Genomic DNA, 19,653 nt, shown 5'->3' with positions numbered 1-19,653 from the left:
ATAGGGACGTTTATACATCTGAGTTATCTGACAGATTTTAAGCATGACCCTGAGGATGGGGGAAATCACATCTGCAAAATTTGTTGGCAGTTTCAAGGTGGACTGGACTTTTGGCTGACTAAGTCCCATTGCTGGTATCTGCACAGAGGCTATGAGTTGGCCATGCCTGCACCCAGGTAGGTCCACAAGCCCCAAGAAGGTGACCTAGGGCCGTCCTTGAAAGCCACATGTCACACTGATCTCAATCAGAGAGAAAGACATGGGGGAAGAAAATATTTTATTATTAATGATTGTTACAGTGTTATGAGGTTTCAAGTGTCAATCATTTGAGGAGAAGGGAGAAAACGGTTGAGGCTCAGGAGCAGCTTGGCTGTGGGTGAATTTTCCATCACAAATATCTGGACTGGCCACCTTTTATAAGGGAGGAACTCTCTGTTGTAGGGCGTTTTTCCCATGCAACTAATGGGATGTTGGAGGAGGATGCATCTGCACAGATAGGGCTGGGTTTGGTAGCATTTTGGTTAGGCTTTGCCAACTGGGCCTTGTGATTCCTCCCCACCCACACATTATAACTTTTACTGATCAGTTTTATGTAATTAACCCTCTTTTTCCCCAAATTGGTTAGATTAAAACATTGTCTTGGGGGTTTAGCTAAAAGCTCCAGCCAGAATTAGCATTTTTCTTACAACATCTAGGCAGAATTTCATATCCAGCTCCCCACGTTCCATCCATGATTTAAAAAAACAGGCAGATAAACACAAAGAGAGAGCCAAGAAATTAAAAAGCTCTTGAGATTTGAAATGAGGCCTCAAGGTTTTATAGAATACTCCCAAGTGAACGACATCTCTTGAATTCTTTATTTAAAAAAAAAAAAGCAAAGTTTGGACCACTTGATTTGAACATGACAATCTCAGATAGGGACAACAATATTTGATCAAGGAAACCTGATATAAACTTGATATAAATGTGATATAAACCCTGGAAAATTTTGCCTTTCAGCCACCGTGGGTTTTTTCCATTTGCTCACCATTTTCCACTTCCACACCCCAGGTCCCCTCTGCAGCACTTTTCCCTTTTTTTTTTTTTTTTTGCCCCACTTTCCTCACTGATATCAACCCCCTAGTCTCATGGGGATGAAGGATGTTTAAAAGCTAAAGTCCCCCCATTTCTTCTGTTCCCTATGGCCCCAAGGGTAGCACGGGAGGCAAGCGGTTGTCCAACGAGGCAATGGAAGGTGGAGGGATGCGGATGTTCGTGTCTCAGGGACACAGCCTGAGCTGAGACCTGGCCCCCACCACCCAGAGCCATGGACGGACCCTCTCCCCAGTGAATGAAGCGCGGGAAAAAATGAATATAAGGCCCCCTTCATCAGCGTCAAAAAATGCCACCGTCCCTCCAGCGTAGTCCAGGTGGACGCTGACCCTCCTGGGCAACATCCGCAGGGGTAGAAGGGTCACCTTGTGGGTGGTTAGTGCCCGGACCTGTCCCCCCCACTTCTCCACTCCCCAAATCCCCCCTTTGGGACAGAGGCTGAGTTGTCCCTTCCGAGCAATGGACTCTTTGGCCACCCCAATGGCCCAGTCCCCTTCATCCCCCACCTCCACCTCCCAGCAGTGCCGCCCGGTGGCAAAGCTCTGGTAGCCCAACACGAAGGGCCAGTAGTCGAATCTTTCGGGGTTATCAGGCAGGTCCTGCCGTGCTTCCGCACGTCTCACGCTCTTTCGGTCCTCAGAGAGGATGAGGTCGGGGTGAGCCGTGTCGGGGTCCAGAGTGATGCTGGCTGTGGGGTGGGGGACAAGGTGTGTGAGGAGCAGGGTTGAGGCCTTGAGGATATGGGGGGGGCTACAAAAAAAATATGGACACACTGGAGATAGTCAACAAAGGGCTATGAAGAGGATGAAGGAACCGGAGCATCTCTGCTATGAGGAGAGGCTGAAAGCTGGGCCTGCTCAGCCTGGAGAAGAGGAGGCCCATCAGGGCCTATCAATCCCACAAGGGAGGTGCAGACAGGACAGGGCCATACTCTTCTCAGTGGTGCCCAGTGCCAGGACAAGAAGCAATGGGCACAAACTGGAACACAAGAGGTTCCATCTGAACATCAGGAAGTGCTTCTTTCCTGTACAGGTGACCAAGCACTGGTACAGGTTGTGCAGAGAGTTGTGGAGTCTCCAACCTTGGAGATCTTCAGAAGATAGCTGGGAAATGTCCTGGGAAACTTGCTCTAGGTGGCCCTGCTTGAGTAGGGTGGTAGGACCAAATGGACCCAGAGGTGCCTTCCAACCTCAACCACTCTGTGAGGGGACCAGCAGGACCCAGACTGGCATCAGAAGAGCAAAAAGGTCCTGAAGCAGAAGGTGCAAGAAGCATAGAGGCCCCTCTCACATGCAGGTGCTGTACACCAAGCAGAAAGACTGTTTTGAAGCCCCAAACCACCAAGAAGACAAGGTGCACAGTGGGTGTAGTAACAGCAACAGGCTCATGCAGATATTTTTGCTGACTTTCTGCTGCTTTGGTCAAAAAGAAATGCTGAGGGGAGAAAAAATCAAGGAAAACAAAACAAGACAGCAAAGTCTCAAGTACTTCATCTAGAGTGGGCATCAACTGTAGGACAAGGCCAGACTGGTTCAGCTAACCCTGTGGTTTAAAAAAAGAGCTAAAATCTGAAGACAGGGCTGATGAATGAGGTCAACCCACTTGCCATATTTGTTTCAGGGAAATGGTTAGGTATCAAGGCAAGGACTCTGCCCTGGGGCAGGCTTCCTCGAGTGTTACACCGAGATTCTGGCTGCAAGGTTAAGAAAACTAGTTTGGTTGCCCTGATATTTTGTATTCTTCCTTCAGCATCTATTTTTGGCCAATTCGGATATGGTTTATGGGTCTAGGCACACCTTTGTCTAACAGGTACGGCTGCTTTAGTTTCTCATGCTCAGCAAAAGGCAATTTGGGGATAGGCGAGGCTGGAGGGGAACAGAGACAGAGAGCGGCCCATCCATGAACATTTTTCAGGAACTGCAACAAAACATATGTAATTAAGAGTGTGGCAAATGAGGCATTAAGTCATGTGGGTCTCAATTTGTCATTTCTTTTGCCCGGGAATAGGTTTTGCTCTTCCATCTCAGGCTCTCTGCAGTATTTATGTTCCCAAAGAGTGTCCATAATGAGCTACAGGCAGGTCAGCTCTTCCAGCTCTCACCAAAATACAACCAGTCTATTATTTTTTTCCCTCCTAAAACCCTTCTCAGTACCTTGAAGCTTCTTCAGAGTTTCCTTCAGAGCGCTATTCCTCCATGAGAAATGACAGAATCTCTCTTCTGGCTCTGGAGAAACATTCACTGGCAACTGGAAAGTCACTTTCCCACACCTGGAGAAAAAGCACCACCACAATTTCCAGAGTAGTTGTCATAGAGAATGTCATCATTTCAGGAAATCTGATGCCACCAGGAATGAGGTGATGGTGATGCTCATCCCCTTGACAACCCAAACCTCAAGAAAAGCAAAGGCTGAACTTCCTTGCTTGGATTAATTAATTCATTACTTTTTGATAGAGAAAGGCACTGCTTGGACAGATTAAGCAAGAGAAAAGAGTCAAGCTATTGCAGTGAATTAAAACTATCCTTTGCCATATGGAGGTTTAATTTTGAGACTAAAGCTCCTTTGATCATTTTAACTCCAAAATGGTCAAGAAAGGATCCATTGGGAAGAGCAGATACAAACACATAGCAGTGGTCCCCAAAATACCCTTCCAGACTCTTGCAATTTCCCTGAAGCAGAAGAGTATCCAGCAGCCAGTGATGAGTTTTCTCCTCTATGGTCATTGCTTGTTGAAAAAGTCAAGAAACAGCTTTTCAGAGAGATCACGTACCTGGTCACAAGGCTTTTCACGTCCTAGGGACAGAAGAGAGAAAGAAGAAAGGAAACTCAGGTCGCCGTGTGAGCCATTTTCTACATAAATCACAGAATTAGTGAATTGTCCACCTGAGGATGGACCTCTCGGGTCTCTGCCCCAACACTCTGCATGGAGGAAGGTCAGCCAGCTCAGGTTGCTCAGGGATGTGTCCAAGGAATTTCTGGCTGTTCAAGCATGGAGATGCCCCCATGAAGAAGGACTCTGTCCCAGAGAGGCACCTCTCTTACAAGGAAGAGTTGTGTCCTTAGATTTCACCAAAATTTCTCTTGCTGCAATGTGTACTGATCAATTACCCCTCATCCTACACTGGACACCTTGGAGAAGGGGCTGGTTTACTCCGTAATGCCACTAAGCCATTGCAGATCAGTGGGGCCTCAGGGAGAATTAACAGACATTAACAGCCCTGAGCAACCCCCCCTGGGACCCTCTGCCCATTGCCCATGCCAGCAGCTATTTGGGGTCACATTCCTAAAGACGGGGTCCCCTTCCTAAAGATTTTCCCTTGAAAAAATTTCCCTTCCCTCGGCTGGAGGAATTCACTCACCGATTGCTGGCTCTTCTTATCCTGTGCTTTTGTCAGACTGTCCAGCTGGGAAATCTCCTCCGAGAGCTTGGTGGTGGCTTTTGCTTGCCTCTTCTCAATCTCATTTTTCAGGTCTTCCAGCTGTGAAAGCAAGAAGAGCTCATGTCCTCCTGGGAACCTGCAGCATACCTGAAATCCAAGCACGGTTTGCCGGGGCTGAGCTTCTCTCCTTCCCTTTTAAGATGCAAACAAAGGAGCAGTGGGACAGGAAATACCACGAGGAACTCATGGAGAGTCATTTGCCACAGGAGGAGCTTACTGTTCAACCTGAATCCCTACCAAATTTTTGCTGAATTCCTGGAGAAATCGGGGAGGTGGAATCAAACTCGATGCTTAAAAAGAAAAAAAAAAAAGAAAAAAAGAAAAAAAAAAAAAAAAAAGGCAACACAGATTTGGGCAGAAAGATGTTCCCTGCTGATAAAAGCCACAATCAGCTTTGCATGAATTTGGGCGGAAGGCTGTGATGGTCCTAGGCTTGACAACACAGCAGTGGTGCAAAGGAGCCAAAAATGATCTAAAGAAATGACCCTAAAGATGCTATCTTACTGCCCAGGGACTGACAGGTCAGGGAGGCTGACACCTACCAGATCCTCCAGTTTTCTGCACTCCAGGGTAGCTCTCCTTCCTCGGAGACCGTCTCTCGCTTCTTTCAGAAAACCTAATATCCATCTGAATTTCTTCTGAAGCAAACTAAAAAAACCTGTTGTTTTTATCCCTTTGATGGGGCTGGATCTTTCTCTTCCTGTTCCTCCCCAGTCCTGGGCTCACGAGTGTGTTGAGCCTGCAAGTCTGCTCTTCACGCCATGTCTCCTGGGCAGGAGGTGGTGACACCCTTGGTCAGACGTGCTGGGAGCGTTGGGTTTCTTCCTTGTCAATCTTCCAGCTTCTTATCCCGGGGAGATGTTGAGGGTTATCGCCTCGTTGCTTTTGTCATCTTCCTTTTAGGAGAAAACCATCAGCCTTCCGTGGAAAAAGGGCTGGAGGCAGAAGACATTCAGGCTGCCGGGGCGGGTGGGGGGGGGGGGGGGGGGGGGGGGGGGAGGAACTTTTGAGGCTTGGTGGGGGTGTGGATGGGGAAAACATAAGAAAAACAGGAGGGAGATGTTCAGCCAAAACCTTGGAAGAGGGATTGCAACTGCATGCATGCAAAGGAGCACAAGTCGGGGTCCTCAGGACCCCTACCATGCCTTTTGCATCCCATCATTAAACCATAATATGCCCTCCAAGAAGCACTGCCCTGGCTCTTAGCTCACAGAGAAATATTTCCAAGCAACCTCTAACCCACTGGCTTTGTGTTAAGCTCCATGGCTAAATGCTTATGTTTTTATTATTATTATTATTATTATTTGCATCATCTGGCCAGGTTTGGAGAGGCGAGTCCCATTTCCAGTAAATTAGTCCCATCAGGAAGAGCCCCAGGGGAGTCGCTTGCTCCAGGAGCAGAAGGACTGGAAGCAAAACCCCTACAAGCACTTCCCAGGGAAGTGTGGCCTGGGGTGAGCAGGTTGGGTTGCTGCTGCCTTCCCTGCCAGTCATGGGAGGTGGGTGCAGAGGGGTGAATAGGGGCATTTAATGAGTCATCTCTGTCTGAGCTGGGCTGCTTTGCTCTTTGGAGGAGAACAGCTCCTCAGCATCAGCAGAGCCTGGGGCACAGCTCCTTTCATCTCCAAATGAGGTGCCTACGGTTGGGCAAACAGGGTGCACCCTAAAAAGGGTCTGCTTCTCCCTGCTGATTATGGAGCCTGGAAAACCAGCTGGGGTGGAAACCATCCGCATTGCAAATTTCTGCAGCAGAGTGACACCCTGGAAGGGGATTGGAGCTGGGAGAGGGCTGGATGGAGATCAGAGGCACCGAGGGATTCTGTGGCCCTAAAGTCAGAAGAAAATCGGTCTCTACCTCCCAAGTCTTACTGGAACTCAGTGTTTTGTCTCATGTTTCTCAGCAGCTGCTGCTTCTTAGAGGAGCTTGGTGGGACCGCAGCACCCCAGGGACCGACAGCAACCCACAAGCACGTCCTTGCAGAGCAGACTGAGATCTTTTCCCCTTCTTCACCCAAATTTCTCCTCCGGTCCTTGCTGCAATGACAGCAAAGACATTTCATAGTCCCCTCTGCCTTTCCTAGCCAGACTTGGTTTGGTTTCAGGATTCAGACACAACACACAGGGTGATAAAGATCACAAATGACTTCAGACCCCTCCCTGGCAGAGATAAGGGAAAGGGAATGACATGGGACAAAGAGCAAAAACCTTCAAGGCCATTTGAACTAAAGTCTTTTCCTCAGCACTAATTGTACCAACACTCTCCCTGCTTTTTTATTTTTATTTTTGTTAATCCTCATGCTTAAGCTCCTGCACAGACTTCAGGTCATCTCTAGCTTTGCAGAAAGCAGATTTTTCCATCCTGCAGTGAAATTCTCTGTGTTTCCCAACAGATGGGACCAGGTGATGCACAAAACTGAGGGACGTGGATGGAGGAAAGATATCATAGCACAGCAAATATCACTATCAAGACACCCCCTGCCCTCGGTGGTACCTGTGGGTATGGTGAGATGGGGCTTTGTCACAGTGAGCCCACTCATATCTTGTCTGTTATTTTGAGCCTGATGTCGTCTGCTCCCTCCCACTCTCTCTTTTGGTTCCTCTTCTTGGTTCTATAATCAATAACCTGTTTTTATTTTGGAGATGCTGCTTCCTCTTTTGGGTTTCCTTAGAAGAACATCAGTTTTTGAGGGAATCCATGTAGGTGAGCTAGAGAAAAATGTAAGCACTTGTATTTTGCCTGTCCACTCTGGTTGCTTTTTATAGTTGAGGAACATCTAACCGGCACAGCTGCAGGAGCCTCCAGTAAAAATTATCCCATCTTCTTCCTCCTCAACAACTAACAGGAAGAAATGGGCTTTTCTTGGGAGTTATCCAGCAAGGTGACGTGTAATGGTGTGGAAAAGTGCCTTTGAGGTGGGTTTGTTTCCCTTCACTGCCTGCAGAGGGGGCTTGACTGACAGGAGAAGGTGGAAAGGTAAGCAAGGTGTCCCCAACCTGTGCTGTTTTTAATTTTTTTGACTGAAGACAAATCCAGAAAAATACATCCATAGAGAGGCAGAAAATGGAGAGTGCAAGACAACTTTTTTTTTAATTCAAAAAAAATATCAGAGATCTAGACAGAGATAGAGACCAGCTCCCCAAACCAAACCAGGCATTGCTATTTGCGGTGAAAGACCACCTCCTTTTGCAGAACAGACTCTGGATCTGCCTCACAATTGACATCAGAAAGAAAACATTCTGGAAAGAGATATAGACTTATATACAGGAGGATTCAGTTAAAGGCAGAATAAATAAGACCACGTTTGAAAGCCCTGGATGTTCTCCAGTCTCGATCAACCCCTTTGTTCCCTTCATCCCTCATACTGGTTGATCCTTCCTCCTCGCTGTTGTCTGATGGTGTCCCCATCTCCCCATCCTCATGTAGAGGTGCTATCCCAAAGCTCTTGATGGAGAGGGACACAGGGGGCAGAACAGCAAGCCCCCTTGGCACGATGCCCCAAGCAACCACAGCAAACAGCTGGCATCACACAGGAGATGTCCCTTTCGTTAAGGATTGATGGACATCTCAAGGACAAATCCGGAGGGGAGACCTGAACCCAACCCAATCCAGAGGGGACATCAGCTGCCCAGTCATGGACTGCTCCTCTGAGGATGAGTTTTGGGTGATTTCTTGCAAGCGGGCCCCCATCCCCATCTTGAACCAAGGGAGGACCCTCTCCCCATTGAATGAAGCCCTGCTATAAACCAAGATGGGAGCATCGTCATCCAAGCTGAAAAATGCCACCCGACCCCCTTCGTAGTCCAAGGAGACCCGTATCCTCCTGGGAAGCTGGTTCAGGCGCACGTTGGCACGGGGGGATGTAAGGGAGTGATAAGCCTCCAGCGCCCAGATGCCCTCCTTGGGGGTGAGGCTCGTGGGCCCCTTCCTCTTCGCTGTCTCTCGGGCCACCCCTAGAGCCCAGACACCCCCCTGTCCCACCTCCACCTCCCAGAAATGCCTCCCCGAGGTGAAGCCCTGGCAGCCCAGCACGCAAGGCTCAAAGTCGAATCTCTCCGGGTTGTCCGGGAGGTCCTGCGGCACCAGTTGACCCCTGACTTGTTTTTGGTCCTCAGAGAGTTGGAGGTTGGGGTGAGCCGTGGCTGGGTCCAGGGTCACGTTGGCTGCAGGAGAAGAGAGAATGAGAGTAATGGAGGTAGGACTTGGCCTTGGGAGAGGCTGGAGATGTTTCTCCTCCTCCTGGTGGCTGGGACTGATCCTGCTCTCCTTCCTCCCCAAGTTCTGGGTATTTTGAGAGAAGTGTGAGCAGGTTTGGGGCTGGTGCCAGACCTGGGATCCCCCAGCAGAGATGCCCCTGGGTGGAAGGAGAAGGGGAAGAGGACAAGCTGCAGGGCAGCACAGGGTGGGAGGGCAGAGGCATGGGGAGAGGATGGCTAAAACTTCACTGGGGGAGAAGGGGAAGCACAAATGCTCTTAGGTGTTCCCTCCGCCTGGCCCCCAGAGGGGTGTTTGGCTTTATAGGACCACATCTCAGCCCCTGGATGCACCAGGAGCATCACAGCATCAGGCTGCCACCCCTCTTCCCTTTATTCCCTTTTTTCTCCCTGTGGGATCGCATTGTTTTTCCCATTGGAATCTCTTCCACAAGCCAAAAACCACTCTCCCACCCCCCTACCAGCCATTATTGACTTACTTGGCTCTTGCAATTTAAACATCAGGCTATCTAAAAAGGAGAGAGATTTCACAGCATCAGGGTTATGTATCAGGCAAATTGGCTGCAGAGTAGCTTTATTGTTCAGGCTGGGGAACAAAACAGCCAAAGGGGAGGCAAAACAGCCAAACGGGATGCAAAACAACTAAAGGGGAGGCTTGGAAAGGGAAATATTGAGGATGTAAGGGCTTAGCTATGTAAAATCTCTGGGTTCACTTGCTCAGGTGATGCTGTAAGATCCACACAACTCTCCCAAAGCTGGGGGAGTTGAATCTCCTAGCAAGGCTAAACTCATCTCCAAGGGGCACTAGGAGAGCAATTTCTCCCCTTGTTGTAGCATCCCTCCCTGGCTTTGTAGCCACGTGAAGTTTCCCACCAGTTTGGAGGTAATGGGAACAACTGCACCATCATCTCCATTTGAATTTGCTTTTTACATGGGACTTGGGAGAGGAACCTCCTTTGAGCATGGCTTTTTTTTTTTTTTTTTGTGCATCTCAGCTTCCCCACCAATTCATCTTTACCCCAGAAAAAACTGCCAATGTCCTTCTTTGGTTAAGTTTCAGCTGCATTTATTTACAGCAGTTCCTAGGTGGGTTTTGCATTAGCAGCCAGCACACAAGAACCCAATTTCTCACAGATATCAGGAGCAGGAAGCAACGTGCCCTCTCCTGACCCTTCTCGGTACCTTGGCATTTCCTCAGCGTGCATCTCACGAGGACATTTTTCTGAAGAAAGTCCTCAAGTCTTCTTTCCAGATTGGGGGAGATCTCCACTGGAGGGTTGAACTTCATCACCTCACAGCTGCAAAGAGGGCAAAAGGGTGGAGATGTAGAGGAACTCTCGGTGATAGGGTGAAACCTTGTCCTCAGGATTTGCCCTGGTGGCTTCCAAACCCCTCCAAACATCAGAGTGAAGGGAAAATGAGGAGCCGCGTTACCTTTTCAAGAGCCTTCTGATGTCCTAAAGGTGGGAAGAGAGAGGAAAGACAGTCATGGAAGAGGAACACCAAAGGCTGCTGCTTCCGACAAAGGTTATATTTTTTTATATTCAATGCAGTGGCAAAGAATGACCCTGCCCATGTGATGATCCCACATGTGGACAAGAGACACCAGGGAGCTCACATTGAGCTGAATTTGGGCTCCCAAGTCTTAGGGTTTGCTCTCTCCCTCCACTTCCCACCTGCCCTGATGCCTTGGGCTCTCACCAGCAGGAATTTGCTCGCTGGCTGCTGGAATTTCCCCTCCATCTCCCAGATCAGGGTGTCGAGGTGGGCCATCTCCTCTGAGACCTTCACCACCGCTTCCTCCTGGACCCTGGAGATGGCCCGGTCCAGATCTGCCAGCTGGGTCAGGAGGAGGCGCTCTTGTTCTTTCAAAAACTGGTGCAACTGCTCGAATTCACACACTATCTTCTTCCCTTCGTTTTTGGTTTTCTCCTGCCAGGACAAGAGACAGAAAACCAAAGGGATAAGAGGGGCAGGAGACATCCCCATGCAGCAGATGTGCCCACCACAATCTTTACAGCTGGCCAAACCTTCCCTCGTGGATTTTTTTTGAGTGTAGTTTCTCTCGATGGGATATTTCTGGGGTGGACTGGGTTTGTCTTTATGCAGGCTGCAACAACCCCATCCCATTGTGGAAGGAAAACAACTGGAATCGTAGTTGCCTTGGGTGTGAGATGGGTAGGAAAGAGGGGGGGGGGCTCCCAAAAAAAACCTCACCACACCCAAGTAAAACAGATTATTGCTTCAAGGCCATGGGGCTGGTGTCAGGATCCCATGTCCTGGGCAATATTCAGATAATGCAAGGTTGAAATTAACACCAAAGAAAAGCCAAAACCATCTGGCTGGGGATTTAGAGACCAGGGATAATTTGGGAGGCTCAGCCTGGAAGCAAAACCAAAGGAGGGAACTGGAAATGAGCTCTGTAAGAGGGAGATTTACAGAATTTAGGAGGAAAAACTCCCAGCCAATACATCTGTAGGCTCTCTCCTCTCCTGGAGCTCTGTGCCTCCTTGCAGGGGAGCTGCAATGCTATCTCCCCGGCGCAGCCTGTTGCGAAACGCCAGCAGATAAACCCAGGCTTGGCTGTCTCCCAGCTCCAACAGCAAACCACTCCGCAAGCCAAGGATGCAAGATCCAGCCTCAAAACAAACCAGCAAAACCAGGGTTGGGTGAAGAAGGAAAAGAAACCCTCCTCCAGGGCAACCTACCAAGTACAAGTTTTTCCTTGCTCTGGATTTTCTGCTTTCCAGGTATTTTTCTCTCTCTTCCTTTAAAAGCTGGAGGCGAGCCTGGATTTCTTCCTGTGACAGAATAAAAAATGTAAATGGAAGAGATGGGAATTTTTTTTTTTTCCACTTAAACACTTTCTCCCCCTTGCATCAGATGGGGGAGGCTTTGAACAGGCGCAGAGCTGGGGGATGAGAAAGGTTCGTGAGCAAGCTGTGCTGTTCTGGAATTATTTGCAAAGTAAATGCAACCTGCAAACACCAACCTTGCTGCAAGCACAGTGAAAAAAAATCTTCAAGAGAGCATAACACCAGCAGAAATCAACAGTTGATGGGAGGCATGCAAGAGCAAGATAACCACATAGTGAGATTTTGCTCAAAAACACTCCCAGCTTCCTGTAAATGGTGGCTCTGGGATGCCTGTCTCTGTATTTAATAGCCCTTAGTGGACTGGTTTAATGTTTGGTGTACAAGGAAACGAGAAAATGTTTGGATCCGGAGGAAAAGAGAAAAGGAGCAGAGAGAAGCGGAAGAGGCAGCAGAAAATTATTTATCTGTATGGGAAATTAAAGACATGAGGAAGAGGGGAACAAAAAAGCAGTATTGCCTTGAATAACTGATTCAATCATGGGGAGAAAAAAATGAAGAATTCCTGAGCATTTTCCCTTATTCTGGATATTACTCATAGCTGGTATTCAGCACCTCTGACTCAACAGCAACATAGCTTTTTTTTCTTTCTCCACAGCTGTAGGTGAAGGTCAATAAATTAAAGGAGGGATGGGGTGGGAAATCCCCATGGGAACACTGCAAAGAACCAAAGGTCCTGGCAATAAAATGTAAACAGGAAGCCTGTGGGTGACACCCGAAGATCCCCGTTGGCATCTGCACCATGGGGGTGGGTGGATGCATGCAACGGGCTGCGTTTTGCCCTTACCAAGGGATTTTTGCTGTGCTGGGAAAGCTGCGAGCACATCCCAGCGCTTTACCTTGTACTCTTGGGCAACCTCTTCGGCGGGGAGCACGGTGTGGAGGCGGTGAGCTTGGGACCGGTCGCATACTGTGCAGATGGGCTGCTGGTCCTCCTTGCAGAAGAGCTTCAGAGCCTCCTGGTGCTGCTGGCACCAACCCTCGTGCCCCGCTGCTCCTCTGCCTGCCTGCAGGCTCAGCTGCTGGGCGATTTCGGCGATCTTGGCCAGCTCCCTGCTGGGACGGAAACTTTTGTGCGAAGCCGTCTGCCTGCACTGGGGGCAGGAGAAGTTGGCCTCCAGCCCTTCCCAGCAGCGGGTGATGCATTCCCGGCAGAAGTTGTGGCCGCAGGGGATGGAGACGGGCTCCTGGAAATAGCCCAGGCAGATGGAGCAGGAGGCTTCACCTTGCAGGCTCTCCGAGGGGCTCTGCGAAGCCATGGCTCTGCCTCCGGGAGAGGATCACCGCTCTGCAGGAAGAAGAGGGGCCCCTTCCTTCTTCTGCCGGGGGAGTTTTATCAGGGAAATCCGTCCCCAACCCCAAACACCACCAAACAGACCTCGAGGCTCAAAGGAGGCTGGAGAGGACAAGTGCACGCCGGGTTTCCTCCTCGCCTCCCCGCGGTTTTGGCTCAATGCCCTCCTCAGACATATGAGGCTCGGCAGAGAGGAGGCTGGAGGGCAGGGCACTTGGATGGGCTGGAGAAGTGGTTGAAAGCTCCTAAAACTTTGGGGTCTCAGGGGTGAGCATGAGTTAAAGGTGGGATCATGCAGCAAAGGTCTTAAACCCACAGAGGGCTGCGTTAGCAAAGTGGTGGGGAGAGGGGAGGCTTTGATCCCCTCCACCAGCACATCTGAGGCTCCTCGTGGGGGACTGGGACCAGGCTGTGGCTCCCCAGTAAGGAGCAGACAGGGACTGGCCACCAAACTGGATGGGAATGAAGCCCAGGATGGATGGGGAGAAAATTCAGGTTAATCACCTCCCTTTGCAGCAGGGTATGGAGGGTAAGGATGGTGATTTCTGCCCCCTTCCAGTTGTTAACCAACCTCCAAAGAAAACCAAAGAGAAATACAAAACAGAAAATGAAAGCACACAGGCCACAAATGCCTCGAAATTGCCTGTTAGCTTTTAATTCCCCATCAGTACAAGTTTACAGGAAGCCAGTCATGTAACGATTAAACCATCAAATACTTTTTTTTCCCTGTGCCTTAGGGAAGAAGGTTGAGGTGAGTGCAGCCATCCACCAGGAACCGTGGGTGGATTTTGTCCCCCTTGAAAGAAGCTGGCAGACAACTAAATATTTTTCAGTTGCTCACAGCATCAAAAAAACCCTCATCCTCCCTCCCTGATAGTCCAGGGTGATTTGTATCTGCTGGGGGACCTCGCGTAGACTCAAGGGTGTGATATTAGAATACCAAAGCATAGCACTGACCTCCATCTCCATTGTCTGTAAGAGCATCTCTCTCTCCCACCTGGAGGAACAGAGGAGATATATTTACTTCTTGTTGTACATGGATATTCCACATTGTAGACTTGGTAGAGCACAATAAAGTCAGCAAAATAGACAACGTGATCGCACATCACCTTTGTAGACGTTCTTTGATTTGCTTCATCCAGTGTTTGGATCACATAGGGAGCCACCAGCACTGGCCACAAACTTGTTCTGGGATGATACTTGGTTTTGGTAGAAGGATCACCTACCTGCTCAAGTTGTTTTTGATATCCTAGAAGAGAGAAAAGAAGAGGCTTAGTGTCCTGGAATTCCTCCTCTTGGACTACAGAGGGCCCCACTCTAATGATGTCCTGTTTCTAGTAAGTTAGATATGAAACCAAGAGCTGGAGAACCATCTGGTTCTCAGCTGGTGCCTTCCCAGTAATTTTGGGGTCTCACCTTCAGGATTCCACATCCTGGCTGCTGGCATTTCCTCTCCACCTCCTCAATCAACCTGTCCACTCTCGACAGCTCCTCTGAAAGCCTGGTGAGGGTTTCTTTCCCCGATTTCTGTATTTCCATGTGCAGATTTTCCAGCTGAGAGAGCAAGCAGGCCCCCTTCTCATCCTGGAACTTGTGCATCTGAGCACATCTGCTGAGAACCTTCTGCTTTTCATCTTCCATCCTCTTCTGCCAGGGGAAAGCCAAAACATGTAAAGAACAACAAACAGAGAGAGGGACAGGACAGGAGCATTGGGAGTCAATGGTGGTTCATGCATCCAGGTGGACTTGGGGAAGACGCAGAGCCGATGCCCTTTCCCTGCATCCCTTGAGCATCGCCCACCCATGGGAGAGAGGAGGAGGAGGAGGCATTCCTCCTCTCCTGCCCCATCCCCTGCCAAGGAGAAGCTGTGGATGCCCCTTCTCTGGAGGTGTTCAAGGACAGGTTGGATGGGGCCTTGGCCAACCTGATCTAGTGGGTTGGGACCAGGTGACTTTTAAGGTCCCTTCCAACCTGAGCCATTCTATGATTCTTCTAAGCCACTGGCTGAACTGAGATCCAGCCCTTCTCTAGCATGGTTTAAGGCAGAATATTTCCAGAATATTGCTGGAAAGTAGCATCTATTCTTTATGGAGCCACCTGGGGAGGAAGAGAATAGGAGACGCACATCCCATTTTTACCCTTCTCTAAAAGGTGCTGCCATTCTCGCTCTCCAAAGCCTGTCCTTCAAATCACTGCAGGTCTGGTGACACAAGAGCAGCTCGAGCAGGAGTTTTACAGCCTGCTGGAGCACCTAAGGGAGGTTGTGGTACAGCTGGGATGGGAGACAACCATGGACTGAAAGGGCTTCTGAGATATTGGGAGTGACAATACCAGACCAGGCAATTGTAAGGACCTCAGCACCACACCTGTATCTCTGTAGAGGTGTTGGGAAGGACTTGGAGATCTCTTGGGTGACCCTAAAGGTTCAAGCACACAGCTTCCTGCCCATCCACTGGGTACCAGAAGCAATTTCTGCCTTTGGTGTGAGGTGGGACTTCAGACTAACACCCTTCAGAGATGCTATGCACCAAAGATGCTTGCGCGTCCCTGGAGATTGCTCGTGAGATGACCAAGACCTTGCAAGGTCCCAGCAGCTTTCTCTGGTTCATAGAGGGCAGCAAAGCCACCAGGGTTTGCTGAGCTGAGGTGTGGCACAGCACCATTTTCTCGATTCTTCTCTGACAAGCAAGAAAAAAGCACTTGAAATATAGAAAGACACCAAAATAAAGTTTTTTCTTGTACACTGTTGACATATAGAGAGGACTGCCTAATAAACCCCTTGACCCAAATGTCTCTAGATAAATTCCAGAAAGGCAGGTTGGAACTCTTCCTGTTCATCTTCACACCTCCAACCTCCGATTTCTCCTACCCCACCACTTGGATAACCCCAGCTGAAACTGATGGGGTTCAGCTCCAAAGCCTCAAATTATCAACGTTCTTGCCAATGCATTGGTGATTTTAGCTAGTGGAAAGTAGCAGTTAAGACACTTAACTCAAGCGAATCCTCTTTTTCTTTCTAGCAACTAAACCAGGAACCAGAGGCAGCTTCTTCAGCCCTGCAGGAATTTCACAGAAGAGATCAAGGTTCATCAATGAAACCCGTATGCCCAGGGCTGTTGCAAAGATTATAGGCTTCATTTTGCTTCTCCTCCCAGGGTGTTATTCCCTAGTAAAATCTCTGAGAGTACCCAGATATTAAAAAAAATCCAGAGATCTGCCCAGTGTGATCCTTTCTCAACCTGCCGCTCTTGAAATCCCCAGGAATGTGAGATTCAAGGTGGACACTGGGACTTGTTCCCTTCACTTTATTCTCTACCAGCCATAGAGCTCTGAAATACAGTGTGGTTTCCCAGATCAAAGCAAAGCCTTCTCCAAAGCACGACATTTCCATCTTGCTGTCCATGCTGTCTCAGGGAGCCAGCTGGATCCTGGACTCCCAAACCCAGAAGAAAGGCAGGATTTTCTCTCCGTTGAAAGAAGTCGGCGTAAAAGCAAAAGCCAAGGTCTCATTATCGGCGTCAAAGAAAGCCACATGTCCCTTGTCATAATCCAGAGAGACCCGGATAGTCCTTGGCCTCCCATTCAGAGGCTGAACGGTTTCAAAGGAGGTGAAGGCTTGAAACCTGTCCCCACAGATGCCAACAGCCCAAATCCCCTGGGAAGGGTCAAGGCTGATCCAACCCTTTCTCCAAGCCGAGTCTCTGGCCACCCCCACAGCCCAAAATCCCCTATTCCCCAGCTGCACTTCCCAGTAGTGCCTCCCCGCTGTGAAGCCTTCGTGGCCCAGTACCGAGCAGTAGGTGTCAAATCTCTGTGGGTTGTCAGGCAAATTCTGGGGTGTTTCATCCCATCTCACACTCCTCCGGTCCTCAGAGAGGACAAGGTGGGGGTTTGCTGTGTCTGGATCCAGAGTCACGTTTGCTGTATGAACAGGAATCATGAGGGAAGAAAAACAGTATGTCAGAAGGAAAGATGATGGCCATTTCTCTCTATCTATGCCTCTTTGTTTTTATTTTATATTATTTTTTCCAGGGATGGAGTCTTGCCCTGACTGAAGCTCTTGGGTGAAGGCTTTCTGCATGATGTATGCCCTGCAGATCTATTTAAAGGCTCCAATTATTTGTTTATAATTCTGACCCAAAGGGAATAGAAAATCATCTTGCCAACCCACCAGAAAAGTGTGATTTCCCAGCCTTTATCACCTTTTCCCACTTGGGTCCCTTTCACCCCAGTACACTCCCAGTCTCCCAACACTTACCCCATTGCACATCCAGTTCAACCGGGAGACTCTCTAAGAGGAGAGAGGCAGAGAGAAGTGCTGTTATTTTTTTTTCCCCTTTACAGAGGCGAGAGAATGTATTGGAGGTAGGTAAATTTGTGGAGGTGTAATTTTTCCCTTGCAAAACAAGTCAAATCTCCAGGTGAGCAAGTTCAGCAGGCGAAATGCAAAAAGCTTTTCCTCTCACACCACTTTGATTGTAGAGACTGAAAGCATAAATACTCAAGAAAATAGATTTGCTTCTGATTATCAATTACAGTGGACTTAGTGGTACCAATGGCACAATTAATTGCACCATTAATTGCTGGAAACATATAATCAGAAGAAGCTTTTATTTTCATGCATATCCCTGCTTTTGCACTCCTCCATGCTCAGCCAGCCTTGGAGACAGCAAGCTAGGCAGGTGGGCCTCCAATCCCAATATAATTGTGTTTATGAGGATATTTCTTAAATTCAGAGTCAATTTGCATCAATTCCTACTTGGATATCAGAGTGGGAGGGAATGGAACAGAGTTATCTGGACACGGAGAATTGTCTCAAAGGCTTATTTAAGACCACCAATTATATGCAATATGTTGACCTTTTCGTGCTGACTCCCGCACGGATGGCTAGACGTTACCTACAGCCTGCTTGGTTTGATTAGGACCAGAATCAAGAATGTGATTCATTTCCTTTGTGTAGCCAAAGGGAGGGGCTTGCTTAGTCCTTTGCATTACTCTGCATTTCAGACACATTTGCAAATACGTCTGGGAAAACAGTCACCCTCCCTCTTCCATCTTCAACCCCAGATAGGAGGGTTATTGAGTAATTCATCGCTAGCATTCCTTAGCTGGGCTTGATGCTGGTAATTGGCTAGCATCCACCTCTATCCAGCTGGGTCTAGATTTTTTCCCTTCCTTTGTACCTTTGAATTTCCTCAGGGCTTCCTTCAGAATGATGTTTTTCTGAGATAAATCCTTGAGGCTTCTTTCCACTCGGGGAAACTTCTCCGTCAGATGCTGGAAAGCCCTTGCGTCACACCTGGAAGGAGAAGACTTTTGTATTCCTTCCTTGCCAAATAAGCTATGCAAAAACCCCACTTAGAGAAGCTCCTGGGTAAGTATCTTTTTCCCCCAAAAATCATGTTCAATTGGGTCAGCTATTTCTTGGTATATCTCTGGCAGCATCAATCCCAGTGTCCCCGTGGAGGAAACAGGAATTCACTTGCTCTGGACCTCCTCAATGGGAAATGATGAATTCTTACAGAGGAGATGCTGGGGATGCAATCTTGCCCCAAGTTCATCTCCTCCCTAGCTCCTTCCTCACCCTGAGCACTGGGGACCCCTCCTGCTCCTCACTTTCTGACACTGTGCTGGGGACAGAGAGCCACATACCTGGTCAAGGCACTCCTGGCATCCTAAAGGAGAGAGAAGATGGGAATTAAACTTTGAGTGATCTTCAGGCCTCTTTATATCTCTTATCTCCCCCAGGTGTTGGTTGCAAGCATGCTTTGCTTGCTCTGGATTTTCTTGTGCCAGCAAAGTGCAAGATCGGGGCCTCTTGTACTCACACAGTGTAAATGTGCCCCATTTGGTCCCTTCAACCAAAGGCTAGAAAAAAAGCACTTAAATACAGCTGTATGTGGGGAGAGGGGGGATTATATCCACTTCCAAACACCGCATTGCTTGTGTCCTAGCATTGCCCGACGTGATGCCTCCAGGAGTGAAAGTTATGCTTGGTAGTTTAGACCTGGGCTTTAGCCAGGATTTATTTATTTATTATTATATTTATTTATCATATAAATATAATAAATATTTATTATTTGTTGTTATCCCTCTGCAATGGGCGTGCATCAATTTCCCTGGCTTTGCCTGGGGCTGGGAGGGGAAGAAGTTGGTGGACATTTCCAGGATGCTGAGTTATTAATTCTGGGGTCCTCCTCCTGGGTCAGAGGTGATGATAGCACAGCTCACACACCATGTAATACAGCTGAAACAAGCATCCAAACTACTCAAAATGTCAAGGCAAAGAGAACGTGAGGGGAAAACAAGCGTTGAAAACATCAGCCCCCGTGTTTTCTGCCTGGCTTCTCACTCTCACCTGCAAGGATTTATTCTCCGGCTGGGGGTTCATCCCTTCCAGCTCCCGGATGAGGTTGCCCAGGTGGGAGATCTCGGCAGAGATCCTCCTGTCATTCTCACTCTGGGTCTGCACTATCTCCTTCTCTGTGTCCTCCAGCCACATCAGGAGGAGCCGCTCCTGCTCGTCCTGGAACTGGTGCAGCTGCTTGAACACCGACATGATTTTCCACCTCTCGGCTCTTGCCTGCTGCTGCAAGGCACAGATTGAAAGGGATGAGAACAGAAGACATCCAAGACCTAGAAAATCTGGTTAAATAAAACAGGAGCAAGGACTCATCGTTGGCCATGAGGTTAATCTGAGTCCACAGCACACAGCTCTGGGTCTCCTTCAAGCTTTATGCA

General features: G+C 48.8%; 1 protein-coding gene and 1 long non-coding RNA gene across 2 annotated transcripts in view; both read right to left on the bottom strand.

The window, feature by feature from the left end:
- LOC310888189 (uncharacterized protein) overlaps positions 1-19,653 on the bottom strand; it is a 37,854-nt gene that overhangs the window by 13,727 nt on the left and 4,474 nt on the right. Inside the window, exons 4-19 of the mRNA XM_083814639.1 lie at positions 19,271-19,501; positions 18,565-18,587; positions 18,096-18,211; positions 17,171-17,203; positions 16,331-16,833; positions 14,328-14,558; positions 14,138-14,160; positions 12,457-12,880; positions 11,453-11,545; positions 10,446-10,676; positions 10,179-10,201; positions 9,927-10,042; positions 9,224-9,253; positions 8,106-8,693; positions 4,770-4,822; positions 4,452-4,571 (exon numbers count right to left, since the gene is read on the bottom strand). Coding sequence (XP_083670765.1) covers positions 4,452-4,571; positions 4,770-4,822; positions 8,106-8,693; positions 9,224-9,253; positions 9,927-10,042; positions 10,179-10,201; positions 10,446-10,676; positions 11,453-11,545; positions 12,457-12,880; positions 14,138-14,160; positions 14,328-14,558; positions 16,331-16,833; positions 17,171-17,203; positions 18,096-18,211; positions 18,565-18,587; positions 19,271-19,501 — 2,838 coding nt within the window. The remainder of the gene's footprint in view (positions 1-4,451; positions 4,572-4,769; positions 4,823-8,105; positions 8,694-9,223; positions 9,254-9,926; positions 10,043-10,178; positions 10,202-10,445; positions 10,677-11,452; positions 11,546-12,456; positions 12,881-14,137; positions 14,161-14,327; positions 14,559-16,330; positions 16,834-17,170; positions 17,204-18,095; positions 18,212-18,564; positions 18,588-19,270; positions 19,502-19,653) is intronic.
- On the bottom strand, positions 1,764-3,882 carry LOC310888243. Its single transcript, XR_014575861.1, has 4 exons — positions 3,863-3,882; positions 3,246-3,361; positions 2,889-3,009; positions 1,764-1,780 (listed from the first exon to the last, which is right to left on the bottom strand). It is a non-coding gene; the product is annotated as an uncharacterized lncRNA (long non-coding RNA).

This window comes from Anser anser, assembly GCF_964211835.1.
Source record: "Anser anser genome assembly, chromosome: 31".
Lineage (NCBI taxonomy): Eukaryota > Metazoa > Chordata > Aves > Anseriformes > Anatidae > Anser > Anser anser.
This window is presented reverse-complemented; position numbering and strand designations above follow the sequence as displayed.